General features: G+C 55.3%; 1 protein-coding gene across 1 annotated transcript in view; it reads right to left on the bottom strand.

The window, feature by feature from the left end:
* LOC137357463 (protein phosphatase inhibitor 2-like) overlaps window positions 1–15,277 on the bottom strand; it is a 58,185-nt gene extending 42,908 nt beyond the window's left edge. The window contains exons 1-4 of the mRNA XM_068023808.1: window positions 15,160–15,277; window positions 14,203–14,314; window positions 13,408–13,515; window positions 1,446–1,514 (exon numbers count right to left, since the gene is read on the bottom strand). Coding sequence (XP_067879909.1) covers window positions 1,446–1,514; window positions 13,408–13,515; window positions 14,203–14,314; window positions 15,160–15,277 — 407 coding nt within the window. The remainder of the gene's footprint in view (window positions 1–1,445; window positions 1,515–13,407; window positions 13,516–14,202; window positions 14,315–15,159) is intronic.
* Window positions 15,278–19,394: the final 4,117 nt, after the last annotated feature.

Below are 19,394 nucleotides of genomic sequence, written 5' to 3'. Positions count from 1 at the left end.
TACATCCAAGGAACATGACCCTCCCTCCATTCAAAGCACGCCTACCTTCTCGCAATCCGGCACTTGAGAAAAAAATAGACCCACGGGGCGGTTAACGCAAAGAGGGCAATCGTGTGGTTTGCATGTTCATTGGCTGCAGATCGGCCCCCGCCACTTTTTTTTGCAAGGCTCCCCACCTCCCCCCCCCCACCCCACCACCTCCCCCTCCTTCCCCCACCACCCGCTCTACCCCCAGGACCTTTGGGAATGATGGCAGGGTCTTCCCGTGGTGAGGCGCTGGAGTCCCATCCAGAAAACGGGGTTCCATCACAGAAGGTCAAGGGTCAAGTGGATTCCCGCTCGGAGAGCCTGGGCTTTGAGTCCCACCATCGTTCTCCCACATGTCATTGGCACTTTCTCTCTCTCGATCTACCGGGGTTCCAGGAACGTTCGATGACCCTATTTTGGTCATCGAAGGGGAGGCTGAGGGGAAGGGGAGGAGTTGCACAGTTTTGAGGTCCTGGGAGAGAAGGCTTTACAGCAGGACATGAATATTGGCGGCAGGGAGGGGTATGTGGCAACAGGATATGTTGAAGCTAAGCAGGAACTGGGGAGTAAAGGTCAGAGGGCATAGTGCGCGCCATGGCCAACACTGCCCATTCAAAACTGTTGACTCCAGCGCACATATCTGGCATTTTGAAGAATAAGAGGTGATCTGACTGAAATGTATAAAATTCTGAGGGGGTAGCTTGACAGGGTAGATGCTGAGAGGCTGATTTCCCCCCGGCTGGAGAGTCCAGAACGAGGGGTCGGGGGTCACAGTCTCAGGATAAGGGGTCGGCCATTTTGGACTGAGATGAGGAGAAATTTCTTCACTCAAGAAGGTTGTGAATCTTTCGAATTCTCCACACCAGAGGGAAGCGGATACTCAGTCGTTGAATATATTCAAGACTGTGATCAATAGGTTATTGAACACGAAAGGAATCAAGGCATATGGGGAAGCGAAGATGAGGGAGATCAGCCCAATGGCCTACTCCCGTTCCTGTATCTTATATCCTTATGTAACTTGGGGCAAGAGCGCACAGTGTCGTGCTCGGCGGCAACTCCTGTGGCGTCCCGCAAATGTTGGCGGTGAGGTGTTTGGCCCTGAAGGCCCCAGGTTCAAGGGTCATCCTGTGGAAAGTTGGGTGGGAGGAAAGCAGCCTCGACAATGAGGGAAATGGGACTGGAAACGGAAAGGATCAGCCAGGGTTCCTGCAGGTTCGAATTGAATTGCGGGTACAAATCGCTGGGGGAGGATTCCTTGCGCCCACCACAAATCCACACCTCACCTCACCCCCACCCTCCCAGCACCACCCCCCCTTCCCCACCCCCACCCCCGAGGCTCTGCGCTTGAACACACCGTCTCATGAATCTGTCCGCAAGGCAGGGAATGAAATCAGCAGATAAATGTCGATTTACTGCACCTTGATGCCAGTTCATCCATGGAGAAAACGGGACTGGAGCTGCTCCCCGCCTCATCATCAATATTGTATCTGGGAGGAGGAAGAGAATAAGAGGGTGGCTGGGTCACTCAGACGTCTAGACGGGACCCAGGCGGGAATCGATCACAGCATTTCACACTCTGTCAATGAAATTTCCCTGCGGATTTGCGTTCTCCTCCTCACTTTGCGGGACTTGCAGTAACGTAGCGCCTGTCACAGCCTCATGATGTCACTTCCCTTCGAAGTGTTGTAATGCAGGGCCACGGGGCAGACAATCTGCGCACAGCAAGATCCCACAAACAGCAATGTGATCATAACCAGATAATCTATTTTATTTTAGGGATGTTGGCCGAGGGATCAATATTGGCCCCCCCCCCCCCCGCTCGCCTTCCAAATAGTGGCGGTGGGATCTTTTACGTCCGCCTGAGAGGGAAGACGAGGCCCTCGGTTTAATGTCTCATTGGAAAGACAGCACCTCCGACAGTGCAGCACTCCCTCAGTGCTGGCACTGGGAGTGTCGGCCTGGATTTTATGCTCAGGTCTCTGGTGTGGGGCTCAACCCCATGACCTTTGATCTCAGGGCCATAGCAAAATGGGGGGAAAATTTCAGTCTTTGCCATCAGCTAACTTTCACCGGCTATTTCTCTTGGTGTTGACTGAAAGCTGCTTATCGGTTTTCCGGACATTTACCTGACAATTTATATATTGAAGATTTGTAAAGCTACTGAAAGTGCATGGGGAGACAGTGGTGTAGTGGTAATGACACTGAACGAGCAATTGAAATGGTTAATGCTGTGGGGATGTGGGCTCAAATCCCACCATAGCAGCTGGCTTTTTTGTAAAAACCCATCAGGTTCACTAATGTCCTTTTTCATGGAACCATATGTCCCAGATTCCTCCGTCACCATCCTTGGGTATGCCCCTATCCCACTGCCAGGACAGAGGTAGCAGAACAGTCAGATACAGTCAGGAGGGAGTTGCCCTGGGAATCCTCAACATTGACTCTGGACCCCATGAAGTCTCATGGCATCAGGTCCAACATGAGCAAGGTTACTGCCTACCGCTGTCCCAGCCCCCCCCCCCCGCCACTCCCTCTGCTTTGCCATGCTGAATACCACTTGGAAGAAGCACTGAGGGTGGCAAGGGTGCAGAATGTACTCTGAGTGGGGGACTTCAATGTCCACAACCAAGAGTGGCTCAGTAACTCCACTACTCGCTGAGTTCATGTGCCGCATGGAAAACATCCAGACTTGAGCTGATAAGTTGCAATTAACATTTGCGCCAGGCAATGACCATCTCCAATAAGAGAGAATCTAACCATCTCCCATTGACATTCAATGGCATTACCATCGCTGAATCCCCCCACTATCAACATCCTAGGGGTTACCATTGACCAGAAACTGAACTGGACCAGCCATATAAATACCGTGGCTACAAGAGCAGGTCAGAGGCTGCGAATTCTGTGGTGAGTAACTCACCTCCTGACTCTCCAAAGCCTGTCCACCATCTACAAGGCACAAGTCAGGAGTGTGATGGAATACGCTCCACTTGCCTGGATGGGTGCAGCTCCAACAACACTCAAGAAGCTCAACATCATCCAGCTTGATCGGCACCCCCTTCACTTCCTTCACCACTGACGCACAGTGGCAGCAGTGTGTACCATCTACAAGATACACTGCAGAAATGCACCAAGGCTCCTCAGACAGCACCTTCCAAACCCACGACCTCTACCACCTAGAAGGACAAGGGCAGCAGACACATGGGAACACCACCACCTGCAAGTTCCCCTCCAAGCCACACACCATCCTGACTTGGAACTATATCACTGTTCCTTCACTGTCGCTGGGTCAAAATCCTGGAACTCCCTCCCTAACAGCACTGTGGGTGTACCTACCCCACATGGACTGCAGCAGTTCAAGAAGGCAGCTCACCACCACCTTCTCAAGGGCAATTAGGGGTGGGCAATAAATGCTGGCCCAGCCAGCGACGCCCACATCCCACGAAAGAATGTAAATAAATGTCAGCTGTGGCTCAGTGGGGTCACACTCTCTCTTGTCAGTAGGTCACGGGTTCAAGTTCCACTTCAGAGACTTCACCTCATAATCCAGGCTGACACTCCCAGTGTAGTACTGAGGGAGAGCTACACTGTCAGAGGTGCTGTCTTTCAGATGAGACATTAAACTGAGGCCCTGTCTGCCCTCTCAGGTGGATGTAAAAGATCCCATGGCCCATTTTGAAGAAGAGCAGGGGAGTTCTCTCTAGTGTCCTGGACCAATATTTATAGAGTCATAGAGAGATACAGCACGGAAACAGGCCCTTCAGCCCACCGGGTCTGTGCTGACCAACAACCACCCATTTATACTAATCCTACATTAATCTCATATTCACTACCACATCCCCACCATTCTCCTACCACCTACCGACACTTGGGGCAATTTACAATGGCCAATTTACCTATCAACCTGCAAGTCTTTGGTTGTGGGAGGAAACCGGAGCACCCGGCGGAAAGCCACGCGGTCACAGGGAGAACTTGCAAACCCCGCACAGGCAGTACCCAGAATTGAACCCGGGTCGCTGGGAGCTGTGAGGCTGCGGTGCTAACCACTGCGCCACCCCATTTATCACTCAACTAAAATCACAAAAACAGATGATCTACTCATTATCACATCGCTGTTTGTGGGAGCTTGCTGTGCACAAATTGGCTGCCGCACTTCCTGCATTACAACAGTGACTACACTTCAAAAAGTACCTCATTGGTCAGGTAACGCCCTGAGGTTGTGAAAGGTCCGATATAAATACACGTTTCGATCTATGCGATCAGTAATTCAGGAAATAAAAATCCCCAGGTTTTTTTTTTAAAACTACCTCTTTTTTCTCGTGGTGTGACAGGTGCTTGTTTTCAATGCCATAGAGGGGGAGTTCACCAGACTGATGTGTGGGATGGAGGGACTGTCCCATGAAGAGAGATTGAGGAGACTGGGCCTGTATTCTCTCGAGTTTCCAGGGATGAGAGGCGATCTCAATGAAACATACAAAGTTCTTACAGGGCTCGACAGGGTAGATGCAGGAAGGACGTTTTCCCTGGCGTCGGGGGGGCAGCGGTCTGGAACCAGTCTCAAAATAAGAGGTCGGCCATTTAGAACTGAGGTAAGGAGGAATTGTTTTCACCTCGGAGGGTGGAAAATCTGTGGAATTCTCTACCCAAGAGGGCAGTGGAGGCTCAGTCGTTGAGTGAGTTCAAGACTGAGATCGATAGATTTCTAGATATGAAAGATATCAAGGGATATGGGGATAGCGCGGGAAGATGGCATTAAGGTCGATCGGCCCCGAGCTGGTTGAATGGTGCAGCAGGCTCGAGGGGCCGAATGGCCTACCCCTGCTCCTATTTCCGATATTCCCATTAGCTGTGTGAGAGCAGTGATGGTAATATGTCTTCTACTTGAGCTGCTGCATTCCATCTACTTCGAGCTTTGGGGTCTGCTCAGCCTCTGCACAAGCAGTAAAGAGTTGGCCAAGTTGGTCTAGGACTGGAGTCACATATAGGCCCAGACAGGGTGAAGGATATGAGGGAAGTGGTTTGTTTGTTTTTTTATGACAATCCAACAGCTTCATAATCACATCTAACTAATTCCAGTTTTTTTTCTATTTTCCAGATTTTTTCTTTGAAACTGCACATAAAGCTCTCAATCTGCCTTCGTGGGATTTGAACTCACATCCTTCTAGATTATGAACGCATAACCCACCGCACCGCCGCAGAAGAGAGGAGCAGCTACTGAGCTTTACTGGGACAGCTGACCAATAGCTTAGCCGCAGCCAGTGTCATGAGCTCCCTCTACCCTGTCCCCATCAAACACTCCCAGGACAGGTACAGTATCGGGGTTAGATACAGAGTAAAGCTCCCTCTACACTGTCCCATCAAACACTCCCAGGACAGGTACAGCACGGGGGTTAGATACAGAGTAAAGCTCCCTCTACACTGTCCCCCATCAAACACTCCCAGGACAGGTACAGCACGGGGTTAGATACAGAGTAAAGCTCCCTCTACACTGTCCCATCAAACACTCCCAGGACAGGTACAGCACGGGGGTTAGATGCAGAGTAAAGCTCCCTCTACACTGTCCCCATCAAACACTCCCAGGACAGGTACAGCACGGGGGTTAGATACAGAGTAAAGCTCCCTCTACACTGTCCACATCAAACACTCCCAGGACAGGTACAGCACTGGGATTGGCTGCCCACTGATTTGGGAGCCTGAGTGCATCAACGAGGTGCAGCTGACAGTGCTGGTGGCAGTTGGAGGTTGCAGAGGTGGAGAGAGGAGCTGCACTGAGCAAGGGAGAGCTTCTACAAACAAGCAGAGGAAAACTCCAACAACAATCACCTTTAAAAGAGAAGAAAGTGACATTCTTTTTTTTGTTGGAAACAAGGCTTTGTCTGGAGGTGGGTGCTGAACACCAGTAATTTACTTTGGACTGTTGGAGGAGGAACAAGTGGCTGGAACAACAAGGGGTGGGGCTGCCAATTCAACAGGAGTCTGTGCTGCTGCAAAAGCACACAGGGAAGCTCCCTCCCCACCCCAATTGCCAAGCCTGGGTCAGCTGAAGCTGCCCAGCTAAACAGACGGAAGGGGATAGATAGTGCCTGGGCGGCTTCAGCTGACCCAGGTGAAGACGACTCCCCCAACCAGAAGACCGGAAGACCAACTTCAAAGACTGTTTGTTTTAAGTGTACTGTGAGCACCACCTCCAGAAAGCAAATCATCCCTTCCAGCCTGCCTTTGCCTCCTCTATTACCTCAGCCTCTCCACTAATCTGTTGTTTGTTTGTTTGTCTTTTCAAATTTTTCTGTGAATCTGTTATTTAGTGTGCAAGTCCACAATTTGGGGTGGGTTTAGCTCTTGGACCCATGGCAAGCCCTTCATCACCGGTGGCGGGGCCCTCTACTACCTACGCAGCTGCAGCTTCTGTGGCTGCCCACGTGGCCCCGTCACCCTTTAAATTATTGACATGCAGCCATGGGGTGAAGAGCTATCCCCACCCCAACATGTCTATTGAGGCCTGCGTTAAGGCAATGGCCGTGGTTGTCGGCCCCTCGGCCATTGTTGCGGCCTCAAAGATGTATGGGAAGGCTGTGTTCTTTTTGAAGACCGAGCGGGCGGTGTCCCTGGCCCTGAGTAAAGGGCTCACTGTGGGGGGGACCTTCCTGCCAGTGGACCCTCTGGGGGCCACTGCGCATCGGATAATGTTGTCCAACGTCCCACCCTTCATTCCCAGTGAGCTCCTCCTCCCCCACCTGCACCATCTGGGGGAGGTGAGGTCGGGGATCACCCCAGTCCGGCTTGGTCTTTGGGAGCACAGCCTCCAACATGTCTACTCCTTCCGCCGCGGGAGGAGGACACGGAGGGCCAATTTAATGTGGAGTTCCAGGGGACGGCCTACCGCGTCTTTTGGACCTCGGACGGGGCGCGGTGCCACGTCTGCAAGGGGGTGGGGCATGTTCGGAAGAACTGCCCCAACCTCCCGGCCGCCAGCTCCACCTCGGCGGCCCAGAGTGGTTCCACAGCACCTCCTCCCACTCCCCCCGCACATCCAACAGACACCGCTCAGTCGGTTCCGGAGGCTGTGGTTTTCACAGCCTCTGGCGGGGAGGGGAGCGTCCGTCCGAGCGGAAGGAAGACGCGGGGAAAAAAGAAACATCGTGAGGCGCGTCCCCTGGACACTTTGACTCAACCCGAGCCTGAGCTCAGCCCAAAGCCCATTCCCATGGAATCCACCTGTCCCAGGGCTGGGCTCAGGCCCAGGGTGACTAAAAAAGGAAAAAAGGGTGCGGAGGCGGAGGCCTCTGATGACATGGAGGTCTCTGAGTCTCCGCGCCCAAGTGCGAAAAAGAGGAGAAGGCACCCCTCCACAGAAATAACACAGGGCCCTGAGGTGCAGGGCCCATCTGTTGGAGGGGAGCTGCCTCCTGTTTCTGGTCCTCAGGTGCCCCCTACCGCCACCACCAAGGCTGCAAAGTCCGGGCAGGTGCTCCCTATTCCTCAGGATGGAGGGGAGGGGATGGCCCCGGTACGTGAGGCCCCTCCTGAAGGAGTAAGTGGGGCCCTGCTTGTGGTGGGGGAGCCTGGGGAAACCGCCCATTCCGCCACTGCTACTGGGTCGGGTGTCCTGAATGAAGGGGAGGGCGAGGCCCCAGAGGGTCGGGCCTCCCAGCCGGAGTCCACCACCAACCAGGAGACACCCGACCCAGTTATAACTGAGAATGCTGCCCCATCTGCTGGGCCTGTGGGTGCTGGCGGAGCGGGAGATGGCCTCCTCACGCCGCCTCCAGTCTCGGCTCCGGCTGGTTTCCCGGAGTCCGGAACTTCTGTCTCCCCTGGACCACTCATTGCCCTGGGGACGGAGGTGGAGGGGGGTCCTGAGCCGCTGGTGCCTACAGGCTCCAGTTTCACAATAGAACCCAGAGAGGACTCCTCCGCCATCGATCCTGGGGGTGGGATCGTGACGGAGGCGGGACCAGCTGGCGCGGCCGGGACGTCCGCCCCACAGTGTGTGGTGGATGTGTTGGCCGCTGGCGGTGACGACCCGGAGGAGGATGGGGATTCGGTGCGGGGCACGGAGGATGATCTTGATTCCATCGCCAGTGAGGTGGTGGAGTCCCTCGTGCCTCCCACCGAATCTCCTCTCATCCCCACGGCGGAACTCCGGGATTTCCTCGCGGCTTGCAGAGGTTGCCGCAATAAAGTTCAGCTGGCCCTCGACCGTTGGTCGAATCTGGCGCTGATCATCCAGTCCGTCCGTGCCGCCCTTAAGATAGCGGGCAAGCGCGCGGACGTGAAACTGGTTGAGAGGCGCCGTTTTAATGTGTTCCTCAATGGGTTGCTGGGGGAGTGGAGGGCCAGGTGCACTTCCACTCCCTCCTCACAGTGAGGTATTGGTGACGGGTTTTAAGTACCTTTGACATGAAGATAACCATAGCCAGCCTCAACATCAACGGCAGCAGAGGGGCTCACCGCAGATTTCACAATCTCTCAGTCCTTAGGGAAGGGAGATACGCGGTGAGCTTTCTGCAGGAAACCCACACCGTTCCGGGAGACGAAGCCACCTGGCTCCTGGAGTGGCAGGGTGGGGTCTACATGAGTCACCTCACCCCTATTTCTAGTGGGGTGGCTATCTTGTTGGCCCCGACTTTTCAGCCGGAGATCTTGGGGGTCAAGGAGCTAGTGCCGGGCCGCTTGCTCCACCTCGCCGTTCGCCTGGGTAGCGTGCCGCTCCACTTTGTGAACGTGTACGCGCCCAGGCCCGGCGCTTTGCAAGCGCGCTTCTTTGAAGAAGTGTCCGCTCTCTTGAGCTCCATCGATAGCGGCGAGTGCATCATCCTCGGGGGGGATTTTAACTGCACCCTCGAGGTGGGGGATCGCTCCGGTCCCCAGCGCGGCCAAGCGTCGGTGGAGAAGTTGAGGGGACTGATCAGCTCCCTTAACTTGGTGGACGTCTGGCGGAATCTCCATCCCGACTCCAGCGCCTTCACGTGGAGGTCTGGAGGAGGGGGGTCGCGAATCGACCGCCTCTACATTTCGCAGGCGTACGTCTCCCGCGTCTCGGCGGCCTCCATGCGGCTGGTGCCGTGCTCGGACCACCGCCTGGTGTGGGCGGAGTTCACTCCGCTCCGCACGCGGGCGGGGTCCGCGTACTGGCACTTTAACAACCGGCTGCTGGAGGACGTGCGATTTCGGGACTCGTTCTGTCGATTCTGGGCCGACTGGAGAAGGAAGCAGGGGGGCTTCCCCTCCTTGAGGCTATGGTGGGATGTGGGCAAGACTCACATCCGCGTCTTCTGTCAGGAGTACGCGAAGGGGTCGACCAAAAGGCGGGAAGCCGAGATCGGGCGCCTTGAGAGGGAGGTGCTCGACTTGGAATCCCGCCTCGGTCATGCCGTCGCGGACCCGGCCCTGTGGCAGGCGTACAAAGAGAAGAAGGGCGCGCTGAGGAACCTGCAGCTCATAGGGTCCCGAGGCGCGTACGTGAGGTCGCGGATCCAGATCCTGCAAGATTTGGACCGCGCCTCACCCTTCTTCTACTCGCTGGAAAAATGGCGGGGGGTCCGTAAGCAGCTCGTTGAGCTGCTGGCCGACGACGGATCCTCCATCACGGATCCGGAGGGAATGGGCCTCCTGGTCCGGACGTATTACAGTGCGTTGTTCTCTCCGGATCCGTCCAGTGAGGATGCGCGCAGAGTTTTGTGGGAGGACCTGCCGCAGGTCAGCCCGGAGGGCGCCGAAGGATTGGAGGCTCCGCTCACGTTGGCGGAGCTGACTGGCGCCCTCCACCAGCTCTCGAGGGGCAAATCCCCAGGGCTGGATGGGTTGACCGTGGAGTTCCTCAGGGCGTTCTGGGATGTCCTGGGGGACGATTACGCGGGGGTCCTGGGGGAAAGCCTGGCGACCGGGGAGATGCCCCTCTCGTGGCGCAGGGCGGTCATCATCCTGCTGCCGAAGAGGGGCGATCTCCGCCTGCTTAAAAACTGGCGTCCGGTCTCCCTCCTCAGCACGGATTATAAGATCTTTGCCCGGGCTATGTCTACCCGCCTGGGCTCCGTGCTGGCCCACATGATCCACCCCGACCAGTCCTACACAGTCCCGGGCCGGTCCATCCAGGACAACATCCACCTGGTCCGGGACCTGATCCATCTTTCCCAGAGGACTGGTCAGTCGGTCGCCTTTCTCTCCCTCGATCAGGAGAAGGCGTTCGACAGGGTGGATCACGATTACCTTTTCGGGACTCTGCGCGCTTTCGGACTCGGGCCGCATTTCGTGGCCCGGGTCCGACTTTTATACGCCGCCGCAGAGTGTCTAGTCAAAGTTAACGGGTCCTTGACGGCGGCCCTTCGATTTGGGAGAGGAGTGCGTCAGGGGTGCCCCATGTCCGGCCAATTGTATACCATCTGCGTGGAGCCCTTCCTGTGCCTGCTTCGCAGGAGGTTGACGGGATTGGCTCTGCGCGAGCCGGCCATGCGGGTCGTCCTCTCGGCTTACGCCGACGACGTGCTCCTCGCAATCACAGATCCCGTTGACTTGCGGAGGATGCGCGACTGCCAGCAGACCTTTTCTGCCGCGTCCTCCGCGAGGATCAATTGGGAGAAATGTTCCGGACTCCTGGTTGGTCAGTGGCGGGTGGACTCCCTGCCGGAGGAGATGACACCTTTTGCGTGGAGCACCACGCACCTCCTCTATCTGGGAGTCCACCTTAGCCCCGCTGAGGAAGCCTGGCCGGCAAACTGGCAGGAGTTGGAGGCGAAAGTCACCGCTCGGCTGGGGCGCTGGACAGGACTGCTCCGAGTGCTTTCCTACAGGGGCCGAGCGTTGGTCATAAACCAACTGGTGGCCTCCATGCTGTGGTACCGGTTGGTCACTTTGGCCCCGCCCCCTGTATTTGCCACCAAGATCCAGAAGAAACTCGTCGATTTCTTCTGGGGCAAGAGGAAACACTGGGTCTCTGCCGCGGTCCTGAGTCTCCCGATCGAGGAGGGCGGTCAGTCGCTGGTGTGCGTCCGCACCCAGGCTGCGACTCTCCGCCTTCGGACCCTGCAGAGATACCTGTACGTCGAGCGTCCTCCCAGATGGTGTGCGCTGGCGACGTATTTTTTCCGCCAGTGTCACTGCCTTCGAGACGACACGCAGCTCCCGGTGGAGTCCGTTAGCCGCGCCTCTCTGAGGGAGTTGCCTGTCTTTTACCGGGATCTTTTCCGAGTCTGGAACATGGTCGCCTCCAGTCAGGGCGCTCCCCCGCCGGCGGAGGAGAGCGCCTCGGCTGTCCGGGCGGCCGACTCCGGGGACGGTCCGGCGGGCGGAGGAGTAGCCGAAACCCCCGGGGCGCCCCTCACTGCGGGTGGCGAGGGGGCTCGGGAGTGCGGAGCGATCCCGGCCGAGTTAACCCCCGCTCGGCCGGAACTGCTCATCGGACCCAGGCCCCGAAACCCTCCTCGGGAGCCGGTCCCGCACAACCCGAGCCGCCTCTCGGAAATGCCCTCCGTGCCATTCCAATCGGCGCGGAGGGGTTTCCTGTACGGGCTGTTCCTGCACACTCTCCACTTCCTCGCCCTCGTCAGCCGGCCGGACACGCCCTGGCGGTCCGCGTTGCCATCTGGCGGCGAGGGGAAACCCCGATGGAGGTCTCTCTACGCGGGAGTCTTCCCCCTTTACATCGGGGACCTGGGGTGGAGGGTGCTGCACAGAGCAGTCCCGTGCAATAGGCTTTTAAGTAGGTTCACGGACTCCCAGGCCACCTGTACTTTCTGCGGCCTGGACGAGTCCGTGTTCCACGTTTATACGGAGTGTGCGAGGTTGCAGCCCCTATTTGAGTATCTGAAGGGGCTGCTCCTCAAATTCTGGCTGCACTTCAGTCCCACGCTCCTGATCTTTGGGCACCCGGTGCGGAGGGGCTCGGGCCGGGAGGAGGATCTCCTCGTCGGTCTGCTCCTGGGCCTGGCCAAGGTGGCAATTCACAGGTCCAGGCTGCGGGCCGTCGGGGGGTCCGTCCTCCCCGATTGCCTGCCCCTCTTCCGCGGTTACGTTCGCGCCCGGGTGTCCCTGGAAAAGGAGCATGCGGTATCCGCCGGTACGCTTGAGGCCTTCCGCGACTGGTGGGCACCGCAGGGACTGGAGTGCATCGTCGACGCAGAGAATGGCATTTTAATTTGAGTTTTTTGTTTATTTATCTGGTTTTAAGAAAAAAAAAAAAAAACGGGGGTTAGATACAGAGTAAAGCTCCCTCTACACTGTCCCCATCAAACACTCTCAAGCCATATCGGATTTGACGCTGGATCCCAGAGTGAAAGGCCACATTGCATGCCCCTGCAACTACAATCCACAAACTCCCAGATCTCTAATTCTGATTGGTGGTTAAACAAGCAACATGAAAACTAGGCCCGGGCTGGTGCTTCCAGTCAATTTGAATTTTCTGCTCAACCCTTCACATCCTTGGGGCCATGTGGGGGATGGGCAATAAATGTGGCCTTGCCAGTGTCACCCACATCCTGATAACGTTCAGAAGATGCCAATGACTGACAGGGCAAACACGTCCTGCACAGTCGGGCCTGGAGATAAACGAATTGAAGGGTTGAACCTCAGGGAGGGGGTGACTTCAGACGAGACCTGGATGCCAGGAGAGTGTTGAGTTAGGTGAACTTGGCGAGGACGGCAGTAGGTGAGGGGGAGCAAGTGCGGGTGGGGAGGGCGGGGGCGTAACTGGCCTCAATGAAGCTGGATCAGGGACCAGAAAGTTAACCAGTGTTCCAGTTCCCAATTGCTATCTCGTGACCCCTGTTGGAGAGTCTCCAGGTGAGGTCTTGGGTAGCAGTGATATGGCAATGCCCCATGCCTACACTTGTGACTCCGCACTCACTGTCTGGACCCGGCCATAAAAGAACAGCCACTTGGGCAAGGTCACCCTATCACCACATCCTTCTATTTCTTTCTCCCTCATGTGTTTATCCAGCTTCCCCTTAAATGTATCGACACTATTCACCTCAACCACTCCCTGTGGGAGCGAGTTCCACATTCTCAGCACTCTCTGGGTAAAGAGGTTTCTCCTAAATTCCCCTTGGATTTATTATTTTTATTATTTTGGCGCCCTAGTTCTGGTCTCTCTCCCCCCGCCCCCGCCTCCCCCCCCCCAACGAATGGAAACACCTTCTCTGCGTCTACTTGATTGAAACCCTTTCATCAGTTTAAAACCTCGATCAGGTGACCCCTCAGCCTCCTCTTCCAAGAGAAAAGAGCCCCAGCCGATACCGTCTAATCGGCTAGCCGTTAGTTCCGGTGTCGTCCTTTGTGAATCTTTTCTGCACTTTCTCCACTCAGACTCTTTTGAAAGGTGGAGAGCAAAAACTGTGTACAGTAGTCCAAGTGTGGCCAGGCCAAGGTGCGACACTGGGTAGGCTGCATTACCTGTAGGGAGTTTTAGCCTCATTGATGGGCATATGCCCATAGTCCTTGCCCTGTGGTTTGTATGTGGCCATTATGTTCATCTCGTCCCAGGACTGTGATTTCTTTTGGCTGCAAGAGAAAAACAAGAGCGTCAGAGTATCTCTCTCTGGACGTAGCCTGCAACAACTGCCCCAGTAGTCTGACAAAATGGCATGTAGCGAGCTTGGAGCCAGTCAGGACGGGACCTCCCCAGCCTCACGGGGCACCTGAGGCTTTCAATCGGCCAACCTTCACCGATGCTAAAAAAGATCCTGCCTTGCTATAGCGCTTTTCGCATCCTCATAACATCCCAAACGCCACAGCCAGCGGAATCCTTTTGCGGCGCTATTGTCCTGTAGGCAAATTGGGGGGGGGGGGGGGCGTCCTTTTGCGCACAACAAGATCCCACAAACAGCAATGAGACAGTGGCCAGGTGCCGTTTCACTGATGTTGGTTGAAGGATAAATATTGGCCCAGAGCAGGGTGGTGGGTGGGGAGGGGAGTGGTGGGGAGGGGGAGGTGGTGGGTGGGGAGGGGAGTGGTGTGGCAGATCTGCTCTTCCAGCGGTGGCCGTGGGATCTTCTGCGCCCGCCCGAGAGGGCAGACGGAACCTCGGTTTGCCATCTACTCCGAAACTGAACTGGCATCCCATCTTAAATATAGTATCGTTATATCTAAAGTCTTATATTTACAATAGATTTGGATGTTTTACCGAGTAATACACAATGGGTTAAAAGTTTGCTCCCGTTTTCAGGAACTTCATGCCTCCTCACTTGCCCGAGTTCAGCCGAGTGCGAGCCACACAGCTGGCTGGCTGAAAGCTGTTGCACCTCGCCTTCAGCTCTTAAAGTTAGTCTGTCCCTCTTAAAGGGGAGCTGCTGCTGACTGACTGTAAGTGGAAAGCAAAAATAAAATGGTACAACGGGGGCAGAGAGCAGGTTCCCAGCTTCATGGATTTAGCGCTGGAGGTAATGGCACAGGATGTCAACGTGAGGAGAGGGGCTATGTTTCCCTGGGAGTCCCAGGAGGTCCTCAAGGAGCACCCTGAAAAGCGAATGGGAGCAGGGTCGTCAGTGAGGTCGACTCTTGGAGTCTGGACCCGAGGAGGGGGCTGCAAGAAGCTCAAAGACCTCGTGCCGGTGGTCAGTGAATGTATCTTCAAAGGCCAACATCTCACGCTGCTTCGTGCACCACAGCCCCATCACTCACCCATCAGCACTCCCTTCGCACCCAGGACTCATGCCTAACATTCAGATGCTCCACCTCACTCTCACCCCCTGCACTTCCAACGCTGCCAGCCACCTCTCGCAGTCTCGGCACGTGCCCCCCCCCCCACCCCCCAGCTATTCAGCTACGGCAGGAACACCACCCAAACACAGTGCAACGCGATTGCTGACAAAAGCAACCTCAGGAGGCAGGTCGGGAGAAACACCACGGCACCGATGAACAAGCACCGCCGGCTCGATGTGACTCTGGCAGCTACCAGCTGAGACACCGGCACTGCGCCAGCTTTGGAGAGTAGGGCAGAGTTGGGATCTGCACATGGTGAGGTGGGTTGCGGCCGGGCCCAGTGGGGTAAAGATAGCTCGTGTGCCAGCTCACCAGAGGGCGGGGGTCATTACGAGAACTTCGCTACGGTGGGGGGGGGGGGCTCAGATGAGACGTCAATGGGGTGGCATACAGGAGAACGTTAATGGGCACGCATGCTGTGATGCTGTGTGTGTTGCTCTTGACGGCTGATGGACGAGCTCGGCTGCAACGTGGCACAAGGCATCGCGTAGATCCAGGAGCCCATCCTTTCCACCGCGGAAGCGGTGGCCAACGCCATGGCAGCACTGCCAGACCCAGCCATCTAGGTTGGGTCTAGCCGTCTAGACCCACCCAATGTCTCAGTGCTGCCGTGGAAACCCACACTGAGGTCCTGATGTCCTTGCTTGCTGCCATTAGCCGGCTGACATCATGGCTGCCAACATCAGTTCTACTCCACCAGGACCCAACGTCCATTCTGAGGCGGTGCCGTCGGAGGCCGGGCCCTCAAGGCCCAGAGCTGCTCGCGGGCGTCCTACAAGGCCATCTGCCGTCTCCCCCAGTGAAAGTCAGCAGCCTCCCACCAGCCATGGGGTGGCACTGTGTTGGAGCACGAGGACAAAGCGAGGGCACCCACAAGAACAGGCGCTAAGGGAATGCACAAGGGGGTGGCCGGTTCATTAATGTTTGTTTAACTGGGTGAAGATGTCACGGAAAGGTCTTTGTTGGCGCCTTTTATTGCAGGATCTTGGCCAAGAGGGCGTTGTGATGGGGCGTCCCAGAAGGTTGCCCATCCCTAATTGCCCTTGAACTGAGTGACTTGCTAGGCAATTTCAGAGGGCAGTTAAGAGTCAACCACATTGCTGTGTGTCTGGAGTCACCTGTAGGCCAGACCAGGTAAAGATGGCAGATTTCCTTCCCTAAAGGACATTAGTGAACCAGATGGGGTTTTTACAACAATCGACAATGATCACCATGAGACTAACTTTTTTTTTTAAAATTCCAGATTTATTAACTGAATTCAAATTTCACCATCTGCCATTGTGGGATTCGAACCCATGTCCCCAAAACACTAGCCTAGGCCTCAGGATTACTAGTCCAGTGGCATTACCACTATGCCAGCACCTCCCCTTGCTAATTGGACAGCTCTTCCAAAGAGCTAGCACAGGCCTGATGGGCTGAATCCGAACGGAATGCATCCAAGGATGCTGAGGGAAGTAAGGGTGGAAATTGCAGAGGCACTGGCTGTAATCTTCCAATCCATCTTAGATACAGGGGTGGGGCCAGAGGACTGGAGAATTGCAAATGTTGCCTGCTTGTTCAAAAAAAAACATGGAGAGGGATAAACCTGGCATTAAAGGCCAATCAGTTTAACCTTGATGGTGTTGAAGCTTTTAGAAACAATAATCCAGGAGAAAATTAAGAGCTTGGACAAGCAAGGACTAATAATTTCAGCACGGATTTGTGAAGGGCAGGTCGTGTTTGACTAACTGGATTGAGTTTTCTGATGAGGTAACAGGGAGGGTAGATCAGGGCAGTGCAGTTGATGTTATGCATCTGGACTGTCAAGAGGTATTTGATTAAGTACCACGGAGGCTTCTTAGCAATAGGGAAACAAAACTGGTTAAAGAATAGAAAACTGGGCGTTTTGGTGAATGGTTGATTATCAGACTGGATGGAAGTATGCAATGGAGTTCCCCAAGATTCCTCAAGAGGACCACTGCTGCTTTTTATGGCTATTAATGACTGGGACTTAGGGTACAGGGCACAATTTGGAAATTTGCAGTTGACATGAAACTTGAAGACATAGTTAACAGTGGAGAAGATAGTAATAGACTTCAAGAGCACATTGAGAGGCTGCTGCAACGGGTGGAAACATGGAAGATCAAATTCAACGCAGAAGTGTGTGAGGTGATACATTTTGGTAGGAAGGATGCGGAAAGACAATACATGATTGGATGGGTGCAGCTCCAACAACACTCAAGAAGCTCAACACCATCCAGGACAAAGCAGCCCGCTTGATCGGCACCCCATCTACAAACATTCACTCCCTCCACCACCGACGCACAGTGGCAGCAGTGTGTACCATCTACAAGATGCACTGCAGCAATGCACCAAGGCTCCTTCGACAGCACCTTCTAAACCCACGACCTCTACCACCTAGAAGGACAAGGGCTACAGGCACATGAAAACACCACCACCTGCAAGTTCCCCTCCAAGTCACACACCATCTTGACTTGGAAAACCGTTCCTTCGCTGTCACTGGGTCAAATTACTGGAACTCCCTCCCTAACAGCACTGAGTATTCTGTCCAATTCTGCGTACTTTAGGAAGAATGGGAAGGCTTTGGAGAGGGTACAGAAGAATTTTACTGGAATGGTTCCAGGATGAGGGATTACAGTTACATGAATAGACTGGAGAAGCTGGGGTTGTTCTCCTTAGAGCAGAGAAGGCTAAGAGGAGATTCGATAGAGGCGTTCAAAATCATTAAGGGTTCAGATAGAGTAAATAAAGAGAAACTGTTTCCAATGGCTGCAGGGTTGGATAGCCAGAGGGAACAGATTTAAGGTGATCGGCAAAAGAACCAGAGGCAACTTGAGGAAACTTCTCTTTTTAACGCAGCGTGTTGTTGTGATCTGGAACGCGCTGCCTGAAAGGGCGGTGGAAGCAGATTCAGTAGTAACTTTCAAAAGGGCATTGGATAAATGCTCGAAGGAGAAAAAATTGCAGGTATATGGGGAAAGAGTGGGGGAAATAGGACTAACTGGATTGCTGTTTGAAAGAACCAGCACAGCTTGGATGGGCTGAATGGCCTACATCTGTGTTGTACTGTTTTATGAGTTATTTTATATTGCCTCTCCAAAGTCTTCATTCCAAAATGTACTACTTATTATACAATATATATACACTTTGGAGTGTTTGATCGGAACATTGCAGAGGGAGCTTTACTCTGCATCTAACCCCCCGTTTTTTTTTCTTCTTTTTGTGGCCTTAAAACCCCAGGCCCCTTTTACATATTTTATGTCGAGGGGGCCTTTATTCCTCAGGCCCCCTTTATATACACACTTACATTTTTAAGATAACTTTATTAAAAACAGAAATAAACAAAAACTCAAATTAAAATGCCATTCTCGGCGTCAACGATGCACGCCAGTCCCTGCGGTGCCCACCGGTCGCGGAAGGCCTCAAGCGTACCGGCGGACACCGCATGCTCCTTCTCCAGGGACACCCGGGCGCGAACGGCCCGCAACCTGGACCTGTGAATTGCCACCTTGGCCAGGCCCAGGAGCAGACCGACGAGGAGATCCTCCTCCCGGCCCAAGCCCCTCCGCACCGGGTGCCCAAAGATCAGGAGCATGGGACTGAAGTGCAGCCAGAATTTGAGGAGCAGCCCCTTCAGATACTCAAATAGGGGCTGCAACCTCGCACACTCCATATAAATGTGGAACACGGACTCGTCCAGGCTGCAGAAAGTACAGCTGGCCTGGGAGTCCGTGAACCTACTTAAAAGCCTATTGCACGGGACTGCTCTGTGCAGCACCCTCCACCCCAGGTCCCCGATGTAAAGGGGGAAGACTCCCGCGTAGAGAGACCTCCATCGGGGTTTCCCCTCGCCGCCAGATGGCAACGCGGACCGCCAGGGCGTGTCCGGCCGGCTGACGAGGGCGAGGAAGTGGAGAGTGTGCAGGAGCAGCCCGTACAGGAAACCCCTCCGCGCCGATTGGAATGGCACGGAGGGCATTTCCGAGAGGCGGCTCGGGTTGTGCGGGACCGGCTCCCGAGGAGGGTTTCGGGGCCTGGGTCCGATGAGCAGTTCCGGCCGAGCGGGGGTCAGCTCGGCTGGGATCGCTCCGCACTCCCGAGCCCCCTCGCCACCCGCAGTGAGGGGCGTCCCGGGGGTTTCGGCTACTCCTCCGCCCGCCGGACCGTCCCCGGAGTCGGCCACCCGGACTGCCGAGGCGCTCTCCTCCGCCGGCGGGAGAGCGCCCTGACTGGAGGCGACCATGTTCCAGACTCGGAAAAGATCCCGGTAAAAGACAGGCAACTCCCTCAGAGAGGCGCGGCTAACGGACTCCACCGGGAGCTGCGTGTCGTCTTGAAGGCAGTGACACTGGCGGAAAAAATACGTCGCCAGCGCACACCATCTGGGAGGACGCTCGACGTACAGGTATCTCTGCAGGGTCCGAAGGCGGAGTGTCGCAGCCTGCGTGCGGACGCACACCAGCGACTGACCGCCCTCCTCCATCGGGAGACTCAGGACCGCGGCAGAGACCCAGTGTTTCCTCTTGCCCCAGAAGAAATCGACGAATTTCTTCTGGATCTTGGTGGCAAATACAGGGGGCGGGGCCAAAGTGACCAACCGGTGCCACAGCATGGAGGCCACCAGTTGGTTTATGACCAACGCTCGGCCCCTGTAGGAAAGCACTCGGAGCAGTCCTGTC

The sequence above is a fragment of the Heterodontus francisci genome, chromosome 48 (assembly GCF_036365525.1).
Source record: "Heterodontus francisci isolate sHetFra1 chromosome 48, sHetFra1.hap1, whole genome shotgun sequence".
NCBI lineage: Eukaryota > Metazoa > Chordata > Chondrichthyes > Heterodontiformes > Heterodontidae > Heterodontus > Heterodontus francisci.
The sequence above is the reverse complement of the archived record's forward strand: the minus strand, read 5'-3'. Positions and strand labels throughout refer to the sequence as shown.